Below are 23843 nucleotides of genomic sequence, written 5' to 3' on the forward strand. Positions count from 1 at the left end.
CTAAAAACCTCCTCACAACATGGCGAAGAGAGGACCCGGATTCGGTTTGCCTGATTGATGGGACTTGTAAGAACCTGTGGCAACTCTAGCAAGTAGAGCAGAGTGTGTGCTGCGGGACACCGAAGACAGGCGCGTATCAATGCCAAAAAATAAAAAGAAAGGGGGATCTGTGGGGAGCAACCCGGACTAGACTGAGTTACTGGAATTAAGACTTATTCTATGCATCTGCTCTCCCACAATATGGCGCTGGGAGAGAAGAAAACAGCTTCTACACAGGTGCCTCCAGTTCAGCCAATAAACTGTAGGACTCGCTCCTGATTGGAGGAGAGCAGCGTACTCGGCGTGTGGGCAGCCGAGTTGGGATTGGCGGAGGAGGACTATAAAGGAGGAGAGAGACGGCATGCACCAGGAACATCTAAGGGGAACATCTAAGGGGAACACCTGTGCAGCCCCCGAGAGAGCCGGCCGGCGGTGTGCCGCTCCCCTGCGGAAGTGGGGAATGTGGCCAGGGGGGACTGCCCTTCCACGGAGGTGGAAGGGATAGTAGCCAACCCGGGAAGAACCAGCAGCAAACCCGGGGAGGGCCGAGCAGACGAAAGAACAGCGCAGGGTCCTGTGTCGTTCCTCCACGAAGAGGGGGAGCGACAAGGGTGCAGCTAGACAGGTAGCCAGTCTCGCAGGCAAAGGGAAGTTTGAAAGGTTCTGGAGCTGGGCTGGGGCTGAATGAACAGAAAGCTGGTGCCTTCTAATGCAGTAGCAGAGGGGAAGACGGATTTGAAAGCAGCAGGCTCTTTTCTTATAATAGACAACCTCTGGGTGTTAGAAGAAGAACTTTCAGGACACAAGGCTGGAACTTGGGGCTTCCAATCCAAAGGTCTACTTTTAGAAACCTGCATAAAAGCATGGTTCATCGAAAACGTGTGGCCCATTAATACACGGCATAGAAGAGGGAGAGATAAAGCAACTGGAATTGAGCTCCCCAGACATTGCTTATCACCACATTATGTTTTCCAGGGTTTTTGTAAAAAACATTTACAGATGTCATCTTTTTAAAGAAATTTTGTAACATTAGCAGATAAAAGTGCAAAAAAATCTCACTTTTATAAAGTGTAGAGACTAGTTTTTGAAATCTTTATTAAAAATGCATGAAGGGTTCTTATGCATCAGAGATTGACATCTCTATTTTCTAGCTACACTACACAGACTTGGATAAATTATTATTACTCTTGAATTTCCATTTTCTTATATGAATGTTCAAGGGACATTACTAACAAATATTTAAAACAAGGTGGTGTGAAATAAAATTTAGCACATCACCACTACAGTTAAAAGCTAGGGTAGATGCAGTTTTGCTTAACTTTCTTTGCAGTTGTAAATGGGTTGAAATACTTTGTTCAAAACATCTTTATTGAATCATGTTAGGAGCTGAATGATCATTTTTAATGTTAATTAATTCAGCTACTGCCTTCACAATTATGGGGTACAGCTTTCTCTCTCTGAACAAAGGTATACTTAATTTCCACTGAGGGTCATAAAGACTTTACGTCAATTTTATTTATTTTTTAATTTATTTTTATTTTTATTTTATTTTTGACAGGCAGAGTGGACAGTGAGAGAGAGAGACAGAGAGAAAGTTCTTCCTTTGCCATTGGTTCACCCTCCAATGGCCGCCACGGCTGGCGCGCTGTGGCCGGCGCATCACGCTGATCCAAAGCTGGGAGCCAGGAGCTTCTCCTGGTCTCCCATGCGGGTGCAGGGCCCAAGAACGTGGGCCATCCTCCACTGCACTCCCTGGCCACAGCAGAGAGCTGGCCTGGAAGAGGGGCAACCGGGACAGAATCTGGCACCCCTACCAGGACTAGAACCCAGTGTGCCGGCGCCGCAAGGTGGAGGATTAGTCTATTGAGCCCCGGCACCGGCCTTTATGTCAATTTTATTAACACATAAGATTTGGGTGCATTGATTATTTGAATGCACAATAAAAAGTCATAATTTACGCATTTCTCTTTCACAGAAATGATTCATTTGAATATATCCTTAGTAATGGTGGTCAAATTTCCTCTCAATTCAATGACCACTTTTCAACTTAGTTATTGAGTAGAATAGGCACTTGTATATGTATTAAGAATACAAATGTGAACCCAAACTCTCTCTAATCTTAAGAATCCCTCAAACTGGCAATTATGAGGCAGTTACTTAATGCACAGTAGCCCAGGAGAATACTGTCATATTTTTCTAATATGCAAAGCTCTAATCAGCTACTAGGGTATTTATTCTTAGACTCCTCAAAATATGCCTTATCCCTGATCCCACAGATTTAATTAATGGCAGCTAATCATTGTTTATTACTGGCCAGACACTGTTCTAGAACCTGTATTTATACTGATCCACATAATCTTCCTAACAATCCTATCAAATAAACACTATTCATAGCTCTGTTTTGTAAAGAAGTTGAATTACTTGTTGTGGCTACACTGCTAGAAAGTCCAGAATTAGTCCAGAGTTAGGACATAATGTAAGCTTTGGCAGTCTGGCTCCAGGATCTGAGATTTTAAACCCTGGATATGTGCTGTCTCTAAAATATTTCAGTGAGTTCTCTTGTGGTGTACTTCCTTCTCAACACACCTCTGCAAAGAGGTAAATGAGGCCATCTGGGGAATATCACTGAAATCATGGAGCCCTACTGAGATATCCTACTGGCCAAGACCCTCTTGTTACTCTCTTTGTACCACAGTATTGTCCCATGCCTCATTTACACCAATTCCAAAAGACACATCCACGCCTCACCTTTGAATGCTGTTCCCTGCCTGATAACCTGCAAACCCATGTTAGCCAAGAGGTGGATTAGAACAGCACTGGAAGAAAACCACAACAAGAGGTCATCCACAAAGTCCTCAAGGGGTAGCACAAGGGTGAAACAGGCAAGGTACAAAAATTTCTCTTCCATAACTATAACAAGAATCCCTGGAACAATTTTTATGTTTTTTTAAGTATATCTTTCTTTATTTGAAAGGTAGAGTGACAGAAAGACAGAGGGGGAGACAGACAGACAGACACACACACACACACACACAAACATACAGCATCTTTCATCTATTGGTTCACTCCTCAAATGGCCACAACAGACAGGGCTGGGGCAGGCTGGAGCCTGGAACCTGGCACTGCCTTGGGTCTCCCAAATGGGTGGCAGGGGCCCAAGTACTTGAGCCATCTTCTGCTGCTTTCCCAGATGCATTTATAACAATGTCACAAGTGACAGCTTAAACCACTGTGCCACAGTGCTGTCTCTGAATTTTTGAAACTGGGGGCTCCCTGTCTCTGCTGATCTTGCAGCCACCACCCTGTGATTCTGGTGTGGCTGCCTTGTGTTCTCATGCTGAAGGAAACAGAAGTAAGTGGACAGAATCCTCAAGGCCTCCAATAAGTATCCAGAACTTTCTTGCCCTAATCCCTCTTTCTCAGGCTAGAGAGTCCCTGTACTGGTCAAAGTCTCAGTTTATAAAACTTGCAGAAATGAACATAAATTAGCTTAACAGTTCATTTTAAAATATTTTTAAATGATGTGGCCGATGTCATTTCTTCATGTTTAGGTGAATTAGAATGATTTTAAATTCCAAGCTCTTTGAAGGATGAGAGATTTTAAACTCCCTGGTGCTGAGATCTGTGCTGTACCCAGTAAGTACAGGAACCCAGTAAGAATGAGATAGGCATGATGTGTCATTCTGATGGGTCTACAAATAGTTTGAAGATTCTCTCCCATCCCTGTAGTGTGTATTTTCTCCAGACACATTAAGGATATTTTTCACTATGTATATACTTAAAAGAAAGAGATCGTACCTAGGGAAGAATGTCATAAAGGAGCTGAGTGAGTGGATTGAGACCATAAGTAGCTGCAGTATCTTGTGGCAGTAATGCATTCTCAACAAACTACTTATGGGGCTTTCTGATGAGGCTGCACAAAAATGCAATAGAAGATCCTCATGACAACACACTCATGGCCACAACTGCAATTTCTAAACAAAGGCAGTCACAGGCAAAATAACTACGCTGTGAGAATACTACCCTTGTGTTCTGAGGAGAGCTTTTGCACACGCCACTTGGAGCCTGGAACTGTTTTAATCCCAGTTTCAGAGATGATAAATCATTTTATTCAATACATTAGAGAGTAGTTTTCTCAGCTGTGGACACCAGCTCTTAATGACAAGTCACGTTCCTACAGGTCTCACCACCCAACAGAACAAAGCATCTCAGTGTGTCCTTCATGGAGACTGCAGGAACATTTGCAGAACCTCTTGTGACAGAGGATAAAGCAACACTGAAAAACAATGCACTGATTCGTGTTTTAAAACTTTGGGTTTTGATGCTCCTTATCATGTACATTGACTCAGAAGCTAAGTGGGGAGAAGGGATTGGGGATGACCTTGACTCTGTTCACTTATTCAATGCTGCACTCATTAAGTGTCTGGGATTATGCAAGCTGAGGGCAAGGAGAGGGTGAGCCAAGGCCAGGAGTCCTTGAAGTAGAAGGTACAGTGAGCTGTGAGCAAAGTACACAGGTAGTTGGTGTAGCACCATGGAGATGCATAGCCTGGGGGCTGTGGTGGATACAGTAGATCAAAAAGACTCGACAGAGGAAGTGGCATCTAAATGAAGCTGAGTAATGAGTCAGAACCGGCTGGATGAAGCAGAGGCAGGTAACCATGGGTCAACAGCATTCAACCCACAGGAAACAAGTAAAGCAGGCCTGCTGGCTTCATGAATGTCATTCCAGAATTGGAACTTATTCCTAGTACAAATTGTTCAAGCAACACAGATCTGTCTTCACTTAGTGCTTTTAACCCAGAGTCGTTAGTCTTGATGATATCTTACAGGTTAGAAAGCACTTCCATTCATTAATTACAATACACATCATACACTAAGAATACAAAACTAATGAGAAAGTGGTGTAAAATACACATGGGTGAAAATTTGGTAACATCTCAGCAAGAACAGGTAGAAGAGTAAAAAGTATTATCTCAGTGTACAGATAGCTGAAACAAAAGCAGCAAAACTCAAGCCAGTGCAACTTTAACCAGATAACATCAGGTAAAGATGATCATCCAGTGAGGCAAAGCTAACTGCAGATAACCCATGTTCCTGGTCCACCAAAGTGGTCTTCTAGTCCAGCACAAGGATGAGGTGGTTAACTATGGGGAATCTTCCTTCTTTTAAAAAATTATTTTATTTATCTGAAAGGCAAAGTTAAAGAGATCGAGAAAGAGAGCTATTTTCCATCTGTTGGTTTACTACCTCAAATGGCCAGGGCTTGGCCAGGTTGAAGCCAGGAGCTTCCTCCCGGTCTCCTCCACGGGTGCAGGGGCCTAAGCACTTGAGCCATCCTTTTATGACTTCACAAGCACATTAGCAGGGAGCTGGATTAGAAGGGAAGCAGCTGGGACTCAAACTGGTGCCTATCTAGGATGCTTGCATCGAAGGCAATGGCTTTACCTGTTATGATACAATGTAGACCCCTAAGAAGTCTTTCTCTTTCCCCTTCCTTCCTGTCTCCAAGGCCATCAGTGGCCTTTTTACTGCTTCAAAATGAGTGTTTCTTGTGTTATCAAATATTGGCTGGCTAATTCAGCCTCAATCTCTCACCTTTCAGTGTCCAGCCCCAGACCCTGTCACCCTCTCAAGTGGTCCTCTCTGTCCATCAAAGCTTTAGATAAGAGGAAAAAGGGTGTGAGGATGAGTCAGTGGCGATGGCACCTCTTTTGAGGACCCTTCATTGTGACTTAATCACAGTGTGTTTCATCAGGAGGAGACCATCACAGCAGTGCAGGGATCATGAGCGGCCCATTTTCTCACCTGTGGCGAAGACGACATTCCTCGAGACCAGACGATGCTCCACAATGGAGAACTGCGGGAGCTCAATCCTTTCCACTCCCGTGACAGCCTTGTCCCCGCCACGCCAGTAAAATTCAATGTCATCTGTGGTGTAGCCATCTGCCAGCAGAGAGAAGCAGAGACATGGGTATATGAAACAGCATCATCTTGTATATATGCATGGCTAAAGAAACTCTCATGAGTAAAGTGGGAGTGACAACTTTGCCATGCTTGAAGTAGATTTGTTTAATGTGCGTATCTGCAAGAAGTATCATCAGACAACTAACTTTCAAAGATTCTTGTGTTACCTCCACTGTTTGTACCTTGCTGATGTTTAAAACTAGAGAAGCTGGGGAAACCAGATGTTCTGCCTGGAATTCTGTTAGCAAAGTATAGCTTTAGATATTCCCCCAGACAACATAGAGACATGCATTTAAAACATCTTAAAAGCAATGGATAAGATGATTTAAGTGAAAATTAGAATTCAAGTATGGAGAATTCAAAAAATAACTCCTTTCAAATGCTATTGAACAGTAGAAAAACTGAGGGTGACTTTAACCATTCAATGCTCGATTACACAGATGGATGTTTAGAGCAAAAGCAGTGATCTCATTGGCACTTGGGAACTGGTTCACCAGCTGTTCCTGGCATGAGGTCAGCCAACTTTAGAAATGCTTTTGGTTGGGGTACTCCTAACCATTAGAGAATCGAGCAAGTGGTCTCATAAGAATGAGGAGTGATCATTAACTGGATTACAGCTCCAAACTCAGTTCATATCACACTGCTCATGTCCACTTGTTGGTTAACCAGTGCTTCTGGAGAATGAGAAAATGGCACAATAATGTACAGGAGTCTCCTGAAAGATTAGATCAACTTTATCACTAAGACTGACTAAAACACAGATCTTTAGAAAACCTTCGATTGACTATAACAGCATTTTTTGTTTTAACGTATCAATCAACAAAAATTTAGACATAAGATTCATGCTAGACAAGCAAATGGGTCAAAGCTGCAGGACTGACTGCTCCCCACAGCTAACTCCGCCTCACTTGCCCCATCCGCTGCCCTGTTTGAGAGCATGAGGGTTGTCACACCTACTGTCTGCTCCCTTCTTTCTGAGTTCCTTCAGTTCCATTCTCACCTGTCAGTCACAACAATCTTTAATAAAGCACACTACTTAGCATGCCAGCCCTCTGCTTAACTCAAATGTTTCTCAGTGCAATTAACAAGTCCAAACTCCTCACAAGGACTTCACAGTCCCATATAACTTGACCCTCAGTGTCTCCATTCCCTCTCCTTCACTCATTTAGCCTGCATCCTTGGCCTCTTCTTACAAATCAGAGCAGGATGTGCCCTGGGCTTCAGTGCTTTCTGCGGGGACCTACTTTCAGACCTCTATGGGCTCATTCTTCACCACAGTTGCTTGTTGACTTAGATAAAACCTTGCAGAAGCCCTACCTGCCACACTACTTCAAGGGTGACTTCACAGCCCTTATCACCCTTTACCAGACTGTATTGTCTTCAAAGCATCTGTAACTGTGTCTCATCCAATCATTTACTGCCTTTTCTGGAATCTAAATGCCACAAAGGCAAACTTTTGTCTGTGTTCTCTGTATACTCCTGTACTCACAACTGTACCTGCATAGAGTTGATATTCAGTAAGTATCTTTTGGCTGAAACTGTGGATCAATGAATGTCATCATGCTTGGAAATAAAGCCACATCTTTCTGCTGTCCATTTCTAATACAGAGATATGAATAATTCGGCCACCAGAAAATTAGGAGAACCCCTCTTCCACTCCAGTGCTTTACCCTTGGATTCTCTGCTAGGGAAGGGCCTCACACACTGAGAGAATCTTTTTGCCAGAACTTCCTGCTCATTCTTCCCTGCAGCCCACACATCACAGCAATAGAATCCACACTCTCAGAAGTCACTCAGTGTGTGTTCAGAAAGTTAGGATACCCAGAGCTGCTTCCCTGCTAAGATACCAAAATTTGCTTTCCTAAAATTCATTGATTTATTGCAGTTGTGTCCTCTGGTGACAGAGAATCCACTGAACTTCCTAGGATAGTGCTTCAACTGTTAAGAAATCACCAACTTTAGCCTGAGCCTTCTGTCCACTACGGTAAATGTCCACAGATGAATTATGCATCACTTGACATGATTTTATGTCTCTACTTTTTCTCTGAAAGCAGAGTTTTCAGAGCACATAACAGTGATGTAGTGTGGAAGTGAAGGCACAGTGGGGACAGCTTCATTCAGGACCTGCACACTAGCCCACCACCGATTTCTCAATAAATTTATTTACAAGGTCTTTGCATTCTCACCATAATGCCATCAAGTGACATTGAAAGCCAAAATCATTTAACCAGCAAAAATTCTGTATAAATACTGACAAGCCTCAATCCAACTGAGACTAATTATAAACCAGTCTATGATTGGACAATGGCATTAACAACATCCAGAAATGCCAAGGGATGAAGCTCAGGTATCAGGAGGGAAACCTGTTTGTTGGGTTTTGTAGACACAGTTCTCATCCTTCACACCCAAGTACTCAATGTTAAATTTTCAATTAAGCATCTGAATATTCTTCAAATTGAAGATAAATGCCAAGATGCAGAAATAGCCTCCTTGTAAAGCCAGCAAACTGATGGGAAATGAGTTTTACTCTGACTGCCCAGGGTCCCAGCAGTCCAGCCACTCATGCATGGTGAAACATATTGTAAGAAAATTACATCTCAGTGTCTGGTCTCTTCTCAATGGATGGACTGACAAGGGAGCATTTGTTTTCTCATACTTCAGCAGAGCAAACTCTCTTAATCAGATTAAAATGAGGACTTCCTTGGTACTGAGACTTCTCCCTGTCTCTCTCTCCCTCCATTTTTCTCTCTCTCTGTCTCTTTTTCTCTGCGTCTCTGTTTCTCTCCAGTATGTCAGTGAAATCTGCAGAGTGAATAGCAGTAGAGGATGGCCCAAGTCCTTGGGCCCCCGCACCCATATGGGAGACCTGGAAGAAGCTCCTGACTCCTGGCTTCTGATCAACACAGCTCTGGCCATTGTGGCCAATTGGGGAGTGAACCAGCAGATGGAAGACCTCTCTCTCTGCCTCTCCTTCTCTCTCTGTGTAACTCTGACTTTCAAATAAACAAATAAATCTTTTTTTTTTTTTTTTTTTTGACAGGCAGAGTGGACAGTGAGAGAGAGAGACAGAGAGAGAAAGGTCTTCCTTTTTGCCGTTGGTTCACCCTCCAATGGCCGCCGCTGCAGCCGGCGCACCGCGCTGATCCTGGCAGGAGCCAGGAACCAGGTGCTTTTCCTGGTCTCCCATGGGGTGCAGGGCCCAAGCACCTGGGCCATCCTCCACTGCACTCCCTGGCCATAGCAGAGAGCTGGCCTGGAAGAGGGGCAACCGGGACAGAATCCGGCGCCCCAACCGGGACTAGAACCCGGTGTGCCGGCGCCGCAAGGTGGAGGATTAGCCTATTGAGCCACGGCGCCGGCTCAAACAAATAAATCTTAAAAAAATAACTATAACAAGAAAATTATGTTCCCTTGTGAAATACGCTAACCAATGACAAAAGTAGAGAATCTTTTCCCTTGGAAAATATGCTAAAACACAAAGTGGAAGAAAAATGGAACCCAGACAAAGATACACACAGCTTTCAATCTCCAAAGTGCAGTTCTGTTCATCCAGTGGGTATCTTCTGAGGTCCATCATGCAGGCTGCTGTCGTGGTGATTCTGAAATACAAAGAGGGATGGAGATATCACAGATGGGGTGAGAAATGTAGCAGCGAATCCTTCAAGATAAATCACAAGTAAACACATATGTAGGCTCTTTTTTCCCAAAGTAAACCTGACTAAACATCATTCACAATATATGCTGGGAACCTTTAATTAATAAACTTTTTTCATTATACTACAGACATGTTTTATGAAGAAAAACAACACAAAACTTTATTTTATTATGGAAAAACATTTTAATTCACAAAATTGTATATACTTATAGTATATGACACATTGTTTTGAAATTTGTATATACTGTGTGGTGGCTAAATTGAGATAATTAACATATTTATTACCTCACATCATTATCTCTTGTTTTGTAATAAGACCTAAGATCTACTTTCTTAGCAATTTTTAATTCTACAGCACATTGCTATCAACTATAGTCACTAGATAGGACCCAAAATTTTAAAGGTTATAAAACCATTTTTTGAGTCTTACTGACTTTGGATAATAAAGGATTTTCAAAGAAGCTCTTAACCTCAGTTTTTGTCTTGACTAATGGCTCTCTAACCTCTCTAGAACATAGAACTTAAGTGAGAAACAACACTGCTGAGTTGAGATTGAGTTCTTCAACTTCTATGTGTAATGCTAGAGTAGCTACGTAGTCATGGGCTGCATTGCACCCAATGACGTAACCTGCTTTCCCCCAGTACAGGCCCCTCAGTATTCAGCTTTCTAAACTGGACAGCCTTCACTGTGGATATTCACACATAACCTATTAATACTTCAAGTAATGAGATAAGCCTTGATCCTATCAACATCCTAACCAAAACACCTGTCAAACACCAAGCATGTACCACTTTTGATGGGCTTGTCTCATTCAATCTTTAATGCAGGTTCTGTGTGAGCAGGAGGCTGAGAAAAGTTCCATTTCTCAGTGACCGAGGGGAGCAGTGAGAGAAAATGTCAACATATTTGACAAACAGGTTAATAATAACATTTTCTATACAGATAACATGCATGTGTCACCTGATCACCCACTATATGACCCATACCAATGATGGAAGCATTTTTCCAAATGTCATAACAGTCCCAATTATCCTTGGATGGATTTAAGGAGTATACTGCATTCTATAATCAGAAATCAACACTTAGTTCTTGAGTTTATTTTTCTGCACCATCTAATTTTCTAGCCAACTGAAATTTCAGCCTCACACTTTCAAATCTGGCATGTTTAAGGGCAGATTGACAGCCCAACATCCACACAAGATGCTGTAAGAGAAAATCAGAGTACAGCTCTGCTAAAATGTTGACGTTGTATGAGGAAAATAAAAATGTTAATTTTTAAATTTTTCTACATATTTTTAAATTTTTCTACATATTTTTGTAACCATTCAGTTGTACAATCATTGAGATTACTATTTCTTATTGTGTTTTCTTCTTATACATTCCACAAACCACTCTAAAATACATGAATACACACACACACAAGTATGCAAAAATTGTCTGTGGACATCATGTACCACAGGCTCACACTTCTTGTAACATCATGTAGACTGTTTTGTGGAAATTCCAGGCAAGGGAAGGGGAACACAAGGCTATGGGATTAGTGAGAGTATGCCCTTCTTTTCACCAAAGCAACTGCTTTTCTACAGCGCAGCAGTAGTCCAGATCCTCCCATTTTGGTGTAATACTGAATATAAAATGGAGCCCTTTTTTTTCCTATTTCATTGAAGAATGGGTAGAAATAACTATTCACTACTTTCATTTGGAAGATATACTTAGAAACCCCCTGAGGTTGGAGCGTGAGACAAACAGCCTGCTCATGCTACACAAGATAAGCACACAGTGATGAATGGAGGAGGGAAAAAGCTCTGCTGGGCTGTGGGAACAACAGGCAAGAAAAGAGAAGGTGAGAGTAGAGGCAGAAAGAGTAACAAAGAGAGCTGTACAGCATTTCCAGAAACCCTCTCTGAGCTACAAAGCCCTCACCCAAGCTGGATAAACTTGTGACATGCTTGGAGAATGGACTCTGAATAAATCAGTGGAAAACTGCACTACTGGGGCTTTGCAGAAATCATAGAGGGAGGGCAGAATCTGGTACCACAGAAGTGAGAGCCAGCACACTCCTAGTGAATGGAGATCAACAAAAGGTGGATAAACAGCAGTGACACCTGGGCTCTATCCGTGTAACCACAACACTGTACACATCTTTGATATTTCCCTAAAATTCTTTTTGAACCAAAGGGACAATACTTATATTACCAATATCTAGTTCCACTTCTGCAATCTTTATGATCTTCAGAATTCTACTGCTATTTTTAGTGGTGAAACCAACCATTTGGGATAGAATATGACTGGGTGAGGATCTTTATTGCACTATTCTTCAGTAACGTCTCTCTAATTTTTTAGTTTTCTTCTTTTCGTTTTGCTATTGACAGACAGCAATGCTTAGAGTCTGGCTACAATGTATATTGCTGATAGAAAAGCAGAGAAATGTAGTTGCCCAGTTGTAGAAAATATGCCTACAATTAATAAACTCTTTTTTAACAGATAGTCACATTTTGAGGACTGAAATGCACGAAGTAAAAACAGACAGAAAGAACATCAATGAAGAGAGACAGTTAAGTGAGGATTAGATGACTGCACATTATCGAGATGGATGTTGACTTATCATCTTTATGCTCAGGACAACAAGCAATCAGTTGCATAAAAATTTTACATAACACTAACTGAGCACATTTTGTAACACATTGAGCCATTAGAAAACAGACACAGCTTTCAAATCCAGGCAGTTTGAACACTACACTCTAATATTTCCTGATGACCTCTTCTACTTTAAAATGTATAAGTTACAGTCAAATTTCACAGGCCAACTCAGGAAATATGGATCTTACTTTGGATGAAGAGCAGCAGGGTAGAAAAGTTTAGAGATGAGATTGATGATGATGATGATAGATGACAGACTGATGATATAGACAGAGACGGATTTTGCATAGCTCAAAATCATTAATGAAATTCTTAAATTTTAACGGGAACTCAAGTCACAAAGGGATCTTTCTAAAAAATCAGATTCCATGCCAGAATGTGTAGAGGGGTCTATGATTCTGAATTTCTCAGATGACGCTACTAGGTGATGTTATTTGTTGAGGAATTAAACACAGTATAAAGGAGAAGGAAAATTTGTAAAAGTTTCCCAAAGGCAGAGAAATAAAAAAAATTTGAAAATGAGAGAAGATGATAGATATATGAGAGATAAAATGAGTATGTAAATAACCTTATTAGAGTAAAAACAAACAGTATTCAAGTAAACAAATTAAAATCAAACACGAAACAACCAAAATTTTAAAAAATTGGAATACAACATAATACATAATATAAAACGTGTTATTTTAAATATCTTTTAATGTACAATTAGTAACATTAAGACCTTGAGGGTACAAATGTAGAAGTGAAATTACTAAATCTTATGATTCTGTGTCTAAATTTTGAGTAATCACCTGCTTTTCACAGTCATTGCACTATTTAGAGTTTTCACCAACAATCCCTAAGGGTTACAACTTCCGCATGACTTCCTCAACATTTGCATTTTTCCCTTCATTTTTTTCTTTTCTTTTTTTTTGGGGGGGGTGGGGGAATAACAACTATCCTAATGTGTGTGAAATGGTATCTCATTGTAACTTTGATTTCTATTTCATCAGTAGTTAATTATGATTAACATCATTTCTTGTGCTTCTTTGCAGAATGTCTATTTAAGTCCTTTGCTTCATTTTTTAATAAGTGGCTTTTTTTTTCTAAATTGCTGACTATTAGGGTATCTTTACAAAATGTTTATATTAACCTCTTAAATATGATTTGCGAATCATTTCTTTTATCCTGTGAGCTGCCTTCTCACTCTACTGATTATACTTTTATACACAGAATTATTTACTTTGTGTAACCTAAATTGTTTTTATTTTCTTGCTTGTGTTGCTGCTGTCATATCCAAAAATAACTGCCAAATCTAATGTCATAAAGCTTTTCTCCTATGTTTTCTATTAAGAGTTTTATAGTTTAGTTCTTTGATCCATTTGATCTCTTTTAAGTTTAGTTCTTTGATCCTTCTGAGTTAATTTTTCATAACATGTAAGGTAAGGATCTAAGCTCATTCTTTTAAAAGTCCATATCGAATGATCCCTACATCATTTGTTGGAAGGACTGTCCATTACACATTGAGTAAGTACTCTTGTCACCCTTGTCAAAAACCATTTCACCATATGTGCCAGGATTTATTTCTAACCCCTATACTCAATTTCATTGATCTAAATGTCTGTTATTAATGCTGGTACTAATCTGTTTTGATTACCATACCTGTGTATTAAGTTTTGAAAGCAGGCAATATGAGATTTCCTACTTTGCTTTTTTATCAAGATTGGTTTTAGATATTTGCAGTCTTTTGAAATTTCATTTATATTTTAAGGTGAGTTTTTCTATTTACACAAAAAAGACACCATTAGGGTTTTGATAGGGATTGTGCTGAATCTGCATATTGTTTTGGGTAGTATTGTTATCTTATCAATATTAAATCTTCCAAGAACATAGGCTAACTTTCATTTTATTTAGGTTTCCTCAGATTCTTTCAATAATATTTTATAGGTTTTATGTACACACCATTTACTCCATCACAAAATTTATTCCAAGATTTTTCATATTTCCAAATGCTGTTCATACATGGAGTTGTTCTCTTGCTGTGGGTTGAATATGAATTTTCCCATTTGAAACTCATGTCAACCTTTAATGACCATTATGAGATAGTAAAGGGTAGAAACTATTTGACTATGGCATTCAGAAGAGAAGACTTTGGGAAGTGATTAGGATTAGATGAGATGATCAGATTGGAGCTCCCACGACTGAATAGCAGTGAGCTTTATAAGAAGAGGAAACACATACAAGCATTTCCTGTCTCTTACTTTGTAATGCCCTCACCACCCTGGAACTCTGGAAGCAAGAATGCCCACCCTAGGCGCAGGCCCTTGACTTCAGACCTCCAGAACTGTGAGCCAAAATAAACTTATTTTTGAAAATATTATTCACTATGCTGTGGCAGAGTAGGTGTCAGTTCTAGTCCTGGATGCTCCTCTTCCAATCCAGCTCTCTGCTATGGTTTGGGAAAGCAGAGAAAATGGCCCAAGTACTTGGACCCCTGCACCTGCAGGCCCCTGGCTTTGAATCAGCCCAGCCGTGGCCATTTGGGAAGTGAATGTGCATGGAAGACCTTTCTCTCTGTCTCTATCTCCGTTTCTCTCTCTCTCTCTGTGATTCTACCTCTCAAATAAATAAACAAAATCCTTAAAAATCATTTACTTATTTATGCATTTATTTAAAAGGCAAAGTTATAGAAGGACAGAGAGACAGAGTGTTGCCTCCACTAGTTCACTCCTCATATAGGGACTGGGAACTTGGTATTAGTCTCCCAAGTGGGTATCAGAGATCCTACTATGAGATCTACCACTGCTGCCTCCCAGGAAGCTAGATGCAGAAGCGGAGTTGGGACTCTAATCCAGCCACTCCAATACAGGATGTGATTGTCTCAAGCAGTGTCTAAGTCACCATGCCAAACGTTCACCTCAAAAAACCTCTTTTCTTTATAACTTACCCAGTCTATAATACTGAGTTACTAGCAAATGAAAATGGACAAGCACAGAAAACTGGTACCAAGAAATTAGGCTGTTGTTTATAAGCAATATCTGAAATGTGAAATGCTTTGGAACTGAGTTATGGGAAGAAATTAGAAGAATTTGGAGGAGTAAATTAGAAAATGCCTAGAATGCAGTAAGTGAAGCATTATGAGCAATTGTGGAAGGACTCAGAAAAAGCCTCGAGACATCTCAGAAATTTTTGAGGCCAGTCTTCTATTACAGATCCAGAGATCTTCCAGGGAATGAAGTGTTTCAGGGATAGTTTGGGGTGCTTTTAATGGGTGCTAGATGCCTAAGGCTACCTCGGAATTTCTCTCCTGCTGTAAGCTAGTGACATACTCCATAGCTGGAGTCACGGTTCAGCAGGTCCAGGCACCATTCGTTTTGGCAGCAGGCTTTGGTGGCATTCAAGCAGTGTTCATTTTGCAGGTGCACAGAATTCAAGAGTCATGAGCTCGTGGTAGCTTCCACCGAGATTTTAAAGGAAAGTTGCAGAATGTATTTAGGAGTTTATTACAGGTTTGGAGCCCCTAAAGAAATCCCCTAATGGGAAAATACCTAATGAAACTATGGGAGTGAATCTGTAGCTAAGAACCCAAAAATATAAAGCATTCAAGCAAAGAGCAATGCTTACAAAGAGTATGCTACAGTTAGAATGCAAAAACAGTTCCTAGGAATAATCATGTGGTCTGTGACCAGGAAAGAGAGTTAGAGAGAGAGAGAGAGACTGGAGGGCCAGAACAAAACCAGGAGCCAGCCACTCCATCCAATCTCCCACGTGGATTGCAGAGATTCAGTATTTGAGCCATTGTCTGCTGCCTCCCAGGTGTGTTCATTAGCAGGAAGACTGGTCAGAAGCAGAGGTGGAACAGGACTCCCAGTCATGCTAATAGGGAAGTGGGTGTCCCAAGCAGTGGCTAAGCCTGTTATGCCACAATGCCCACTCCTAAAACATTCATTCATCTATTTTATTGGATTGTTATTATTAGTATATACAAATGCAGACATTATTAGTATATACAAACACACTATGTTCAAACACCATTTTTCATGTTTCTTTTGGTCCACTGTCCATGGTTCCCTTACCTCTTTGAGTAGTTAACAAAGGTGATTTAATATTACAAATAAGACCATTGTCTCAATTTTATTCCTTTTAGTTTTCCATGTTGTCATCTTTCTGTGTATGACTTGTAATCTTTCTTTCTTAAAATTTGACATTTGGTTATTATAATGTGGTAACTCTGACAATCAGATTCCTCCCCTACCCTGGCATTTTCTATTTCCTAATTTAGTACTCCATTTTTTGAGACATTCTAAAACTGTTTTGGAAGAGATTATTCTTTGTTGGTTGTGAACAGTGAAGTCTTTATTTCTATTGCTCATAGTCAACTAATGTTTTAACACAGATTTCTTTGAGTATGGGGTACCGAAATAAATAAAACAAAATAAAAACAAGCAAAAAAGAGATCACAGCTACCTCTCCTAGTCTTTCCAGATTAGCTGTATGCTGGAACATTCTATAACCACTTGGCTAGGCTTGCTCTAAACTTAGGAGTCAGCCCAAAGCAAAAATTTTAGGGCTCTTCTTAGCAGTTTTCCTGACCATATACCTTTCCTTGACCATATACCTTTTCCTTTCTAAATCTGTTTGCATGTATGGCTACTTTTTAATGATACAATTTACCAAAAGATTATCATCCCAACTTCTTATTTCGGCTACCCATAATCTATTTTATGTTTCCATCCGGAATATCTTATCCTGGGCATCTGGGATTTGTAGTCATTTTGTAGGTTTTTGAGCAGTCTCTACCCCTCATATGCTAGAATTCTGAATTAAGCAAAACATAAGTGATCATCTTGCTTCAGTTCTTCAGGAATGACCCAGATAGTTTAGAATATATGTTCCCAATAACTTGTCACTCTGCTACAAGGGGCAGAACTGGGAACTGGATGTTATCTTCATAGCACCAAAACTGCCCAGACTGGAAAACAGATGGGAAAATAACAAAAATATTTCATAAAACTTTGCTTTTGTTTTGAATGTAGCTTTTTCTTGACTGGGCTTTTGGTTTGTTCCTGTAAAACTTGGACAGTTTTCTAGAACTTCAACAAAGTTGGTTCAGACAGTTTCTAATTTTTTTAATGTCTTTGAATGAATAAGAGCTTGGAGGGTTTTAGTTTGCCATTTTGGTCATGTCACTCAACTTTATAGAAATCTTTAAAAGCAAGATGAGGATGACATTTATAAATTTAGAGCAGAAAGTAATGAATGGATTGATAAAAATCAAAGCCTAATCCTTTAAATATAAAAATATTTAAACATTTCTTGATGGTTTTGAACACAAGTATAAATGAAGAATGGAATATAAGATTATATTCTCAATAGCTTAAAATGTAACAGAAGGAAACACAAATGCACATGCTGGTAAATGAGAAAGCCCAGATAAAAAGAATATTCTCCTGAAAAATGTGAGTCCCAAAGAATCACACAAAAAAGAAAATTTCAAGAGACCAAGAAGTATAGCAGAGTCTGAAATCATTTGTACTTAAGTGGAAACTGTCATTCTCCACTCTTCTTATAGTAACACACATTTATAAAAACTTATCTACAATACTATTTCATATAAAGTATATATTTATGAGTAAATTTTTGAAGACCTAGAGGGGCATTAATTCTTCTTAAGAATCAAGAATTTAAGCTATTATAGGAAACTCAACAATAGAGAAATACAGTTGATTCATGTTATGTAACAGACTTGATATAGTATTATTTTATCTTCCACTCCCTAGCAACAATACTCCATGCTGATCAAGGGATCTCCTTGAGAGAGATTCTGATTTTTGAGAAGTACTGAAAAGGATAAATTTTCAGTATATTCCATGTCAGACTATGAAGTTACCAGGAAATAGTACCCGTTCAATTAAAACTTTTCTAAACCATTCTCTTCCATCCCCTAAAACAAACCTCCAAAACTGGAGAAGCCATATGTAATCTATGAAAGTGAAGAAGGAACAGAGAGGGAAGAGAAGGCAGAGACACTGAGAAGCTTAGTCCCCTCCTCTTGCCACTACAAATATCCAATCTGAATAAATATGAAACCAGGATTAAATATTTAATTCAGAATACTTATACAACTTAAGGACATAAAAGATCATTATTAAAACATTGGCAGAAAACCATGAGATCTGTCCAAATTTTATGAAAGCAGAGTAATTAAATACCTCATCAAACAAAGTTTAAGGGAATAATGGGAGACAATTGCATAATGGTTATGTTTATAATCAATAAACTGATTGAATAAATGTTTTTAAGTAAAAAGAAACTATGAATTAGCAATGGCAAGGAAAATTTAATAATTTCTTAAGCATATCACCCACTACAACAATACAGGATTAATCCCAGGAATTCATGAATGGACCTGGTGGGTAATATCAGGAAATGGAAGAAGAAATCTTCATTTCCATACTCTCAAAGGCACAAAGTTAAATTACCAACTATCTACAGACCAGAACATTTTTTCTGAAAACACCAGCACCTGGAGATAAGTCTGAGACACATATGTGATATTAATAATTGAATTAATTCTAATTAATAGGGTCAGAATAGTCATACCCTGATGATGCCACTCCAACCCCTCCTCCAAGTTTACAAAACACCAGATTTTCCTGGTGAGAAGATTTTCCTTGGCCTATATTTCTAAAGAGAGCAAAGAGAATCAGAGGCAGCCATCCAGCTTCCCTAGCACTCTGAGGCAATACCAAGGAAGCTCACTTCTGTCTCATTTCACAGGAAATGTAAGGTTACACCATGGCCAAACTGACAAAGGTTAATAGAAATAAAGAATGGAGGCTGAGATCATAGTTATAAGAACAAGTTCCCAACAGCTGTTATGTAAGACTCTAGATAACCATCTGCAAATCTGGTTCATCAAGTTCATCATGGAAGTTCAACCTAGCCTGAGTTCCTAGCTGGCTATTCACTACTTCCAGACTCATAGCCCATTCCAATGTCGTCATCCAGGCAAAAGTTGTTAACTTCATGTATTTCAGAGAAATAAAGGAGCTAAATCAACTTGACTTGGGAAGTCAAGCAGTGGCTCCACTCAGCCAAAGAGTCCACCCAATGATCCTGCCCATCCATGGAGATTATCACTTCTTTGAACTTCAGAGAAACAAACAGGCTAGATGAGCAGAAGCCCCATTCAGCCAAAAAGCCTACCTAATGATCTTACCCAAGTCAAAATACTTTCACCTCTGCAATTCCATAGAAACAAATGGGCTACAACAGCCTGATCTAGATGGTCCAATAATCTCTCTATCCAATCAAAAGCCACTCCCAACTGCTCCACTTGGGAAGACAGGCAATCTTCAATCATGCAATCACACAAGTCTAAAGAACATTGCTTTGGGTTCTGCCTTCCTGAGCAGTGACTTTACCTAACGAACTTCCTAGCCCATCTGCAGTCTTGCTCAGCTAAATACTCCAAACACCAGAGTGGACAGACAAAGATATACATCATGTGATCAGCCTGATCAGAAGTAATTACAATACCCAATCAGCAGATCTGCCTGAAAGCACAGTCTATTCAGTGGTATCACTGAACAGTTGGACCCAGCCAGAAGCTCCTCTCAAAATCAAAACAAAGCTAGTGGCTTATCCAACTTAATAACTTACAAGCTCCACTTGTTCAGGGTAATCACCAACAGTCACATCAAGAGTCACAGGACAGTCAATATTGAAAGTCTATCCCTAAGCTAGCTACTTAAATAGCATCTAAAACAAGGTAGAATTAAGGCTCCCTAAATTTCCCTAAGGCATACTTTTCTAGCTACCTATGGGTCTGTGTCCTGCCACCTCCATCCCTGAGGTTGTTCTTTGGATCCACCCTTTTTTTTATTTTTAATAAATATGAAACACATTCTTAAAAAAAAAAAAAAGAAAGAAAGTCTATCCCTGTCAAAGGGAATTTGCAAGGGCTAGAAGAGAGGACTATTTTCTCAAAATTAACAAAGCTCCACTATTGAACCCTTAAGAGATGGAGATCCATGAAATGACTGGCAGTTTAAAATAATATTCGTAAGGGCTGGTGCTGTGGCACAGTGGGTTAGAGCCCTGGACTGAGGCACCAGCATCCCATGTGGGTGTTGGCTCTGGTCCCAGCTGCTCCTCTTTTGATCTGGCTCTCTGCTATGGCCTGGGAAAGCAGTAGAGGATGGCCCAAGTCCTTGGGCCCCTGCACCCAAGTGGGAGACCCAGAGGAGGCTCTTGGCTCCTGGCTTCGGATCGGTGCAGCTCCAGCCATTGCAGCCATCTGGGGAGTGAACCAGCAGATGGGGGGCCTCTCTCTCTTTCTCTACCTCTCTCTGTAACTCTGTCTTTCAAATAAATAAAATAAATCTAAAAAAAAATAATATTCATAAATAATTTCAATGAAGTAAAAAATATAAGGAGAATGTTGAGAAAATAATATATAAATTAAGAATCCTGATAGAGGAGTAGAAACAATAATAAAGAGGCCGACAGAAATCCTAAAGCAAAAGACTGCAATGACTGAATTGAAAAATATCAATAGAAAGCTTTAACAATAGGCTTGATCAATCAGAAGAAAAGAATCAGTGACCCTGAAGACAAAATGTTTGAACAGTCAGTGTAGTAAAAAGACAAAACAGTGAAAAAGAGTAAATAAATCCAATGGAATTATGGGACACCATCAAGAGATGGAATTTTAACATTAACATTAACAGGAGAGGAAAAAGGGCCAGAAAGTGCATTTGAAGAAGTCATAGCTGAAAATATTCCTAATCATAGATGCCTAAGATAGAATCCGACCCCCAGGTACAGAAACAGAGCTATCCAATAGAATTATATTCAAAGAGGAGTAAGCCAAGTCAGATAGCTACCATACTGTCAAAAATGAAATAAAAAGGAAAAGATTCTGATAGTTACAAGAGATAGAAAAAAATATAAAAAAGTCAATGTGACTATCAGTGGGTTACTAAGCATAAACCATTCTGGTCAAGAGCATGTTGATATATTCAAAGTGCTGAAAGAAAAAACTGACAACCAACAACATTTATCCAGCAAAGTTATCTTTCAGTAATAAGAGAGAAATATAAACTTTTTTAGTCAAAAGCTAATGGAGTTCATCTCCACCATACCCTCCTTACACCACTGGCTACAGTGATCCTTTAAACTAAAACAGAAAGTAACTAATGGATAACATAAAACATGCAAAAGCACAATACTAACTAAATGAGAGTTACATTAAAAAAACTAAATGAGTTACATTAAAAAAAAAAAAGCTCCAGGACTGCAATGATGGTATGTTGGGCCATTTTATACTTAGTATGAGAGTGAAAAGACAAAAGCTTAATAAAAATGATAGTCAAAATAAGTAGCTAAGGATAGCACAAATTAAGCCACAAAACAAGCCATAGTTCAGAAAAATTGAAATCACATCATGTCATTTTTCTTAACACAATGGAATAAAGCTAGAAATTAACCACAAAAGAATATGGAGACTAACCAATATGCTTCTAAATTAACAGTGGGTCACTGAAAAAATCAAAAAGAATATTTTAAAAATTCATTGAAGCTAATGGAAATGGAAACACAACACACCAAAACTTATGGGTACAGAAAAAGAAGTACTAAAATGAGAGTTTATATTAATAAATTCCTACATTAAGAAAAAACTGCCAAAAAATTAATATCAAGGACCTAGATAAGAACAAATCAAATGCAAAGTTAACAGAGGGAATGAAGTAATATAGATAAGGGCAGACTCAAAAGACTAGAAATTTTTAAAACAATATGAAAGATTAATAAAATGAGAGTTTTTAAAATATAAAATTCTCAAAACATCAGCTAAACTAAGGAATGCAGAATCTTCCAATAAAATCCAGTTCAAAATAAAGGGGATATTACAACAGATACCACAGAAATACAAATGATGATTGGGGACTATTAAAAATATCTGCATGCAAAGCAATTGGAAAACCTATCAGAAATGGATACATTTCTGGATTCATATAACTTACCAAAATTGAATCATGAAGACAGAGAAACTAAATAGACTAATAAAGAGTAATATTGAATTACTAACCAGAAATCTCCCAACAAAGAAAAGCCTTAGACAACATACAGAGCATCACTACTGAACTATGTCAAACTTTCTAGGAAGAACTGACATAAATTCTTCTCAAACTAAACCAAAAAATTGAAAGGGAGAGAATGTTTCCAAATTTATTCTATAAATCTAGCATTACCTTGATTCCAAAGCCAGACAAAGACACACACAAAAAAGAAAACTGTTGACCAATATTATCTATGAATAAAGATGTGAAGATTTTAAAAAACACTAGCACATTAATTCTAAAAACACATCAGAAAGATCATTCATCATAATCAAATGAGATTTATCCCAGGGATGCAGGTATGGTTCAAGATACACAAAAAAATAAACATAAGACCTAACATCAAAAGAAAAAAAAGGATAAAATCATATGATCATCACAATAGATGCAGAAAAAGTACTTGCTAAAATTTAAAATCCATTCAGGACCAAAACAATCCTTGAACAAATTAGGTATAGATGGAATACACTTCAATATAGTAAAGGCCATCAATGAAAAACCCACAGTCAACACCATATTAAATGAAGAAAATTTGAAAGCATTTCCTCTAAATGTGGAGCCAGATATTAATGAATATCCACACTATCGTTACTAGTACAATATTGGAAGTATTAATCAGAGTCATTAGGCAAGAAAAAGAAATAAAAAGCATATAATTAGGAAAGGAGGAAGTCAAATTATTCCTATTTGTTGATGACATGCTTTATATAGAGATAAACCTACTCTTCACTAAGAAACTATTAGAATGATAAATGAATTCAGTAAAGTCACAGGATAGAAAATCAACATGTAAAAATCAGCAGCATTTTTATACATCAAAAACAAATTCACTGAAAAAGAAATTTTGAGATCATTCCAATTCACAGTAGCTAACACAATAAAACACCTTGGAGTAAACCTAATCATGGATGTGAAAGCCCTCTAAAATAGAAATCACAAAATACATACAAAAAAGTTAAAAAGATACAAAAAAAGAGATATTTCTCATGCTCACTTATTAGAAGAGTTGATATTGCTACTGTCTCATTTACAGATTCAATACAATATCTATCATAATATCAGTAATATTCTTCACACAACTAGAAAAAACAATACAGAAATTCATACAGAAGCACAAAAGACTCTCAATATCCAAAGCAATTTTTAATAAAAGAACGAAGTTGGAATCAGCACAATACCAGATTTCAAGACATACTGCAGAACTATTGTAAGTAAAACAGCATAGTAGTTCCATAAAAACAGACAATAAGAACAACGTGACAGAATATAGATCCCAGAAATTAATCTACACACATACAGCCAATTGATCTTTGACAAAGGTACAAAACACATGCCTTAGAAAAACGATGGTCTCTTCAATAAATGATGCTAGGAAATCTGGATATCCACTCGCAGCAAATTGAAACGTGACTCTCCTCCTACCTCTCTCAACTTA

General features: G+C 38.8%; 1 protein-coding gene across 2 annotated transcripts in view; it reads right to left on the bottom strand.

The window, feature by feature from the left end:
* GABRB3 (gamma-aminobutyric acid type A receptor subunit beta3) overlaps nucleotides 1-23843 on the bottom strand; it is a 235457-nt gene that overhangs the window by 39082 nt on the left and 172532 nt on the right. For both annotated transcript variants that reach the window (XM_089309248.1, XM_008269751.4), the window contains exons 5-6: nucleotides 9523-9605; nucleotides 5848-5985 (exon numbers count right to left, since the gene is read on the bottom strand). In XM_089309248.1, the coding sequence (XP_089165374.1) occupies nucleotides 5848-5985; nucleotides 9523-9605 (221 nt within the window). The remainder of the gene's footprint in view (nucleotides 1-5847; nucleotides 5986-9522; nucleotides 9606-23843) is intronic.

This window comes from Oryctolagus cuniculus, chromosome 12 (assembly GCF_051225735.1).
Source record: "Oryctolagus cuniculus isolate XC-2025 breed Fujian yellow rabbit chromosome 12, ASM5122573v1, whole genome shotgun sequence".
NCBI lineage: Eukaryota > Metazoa > Chordata > Mammalia > Lagomorpha > Leporidae > Oryctolagus > Oryctolagus cuniculus.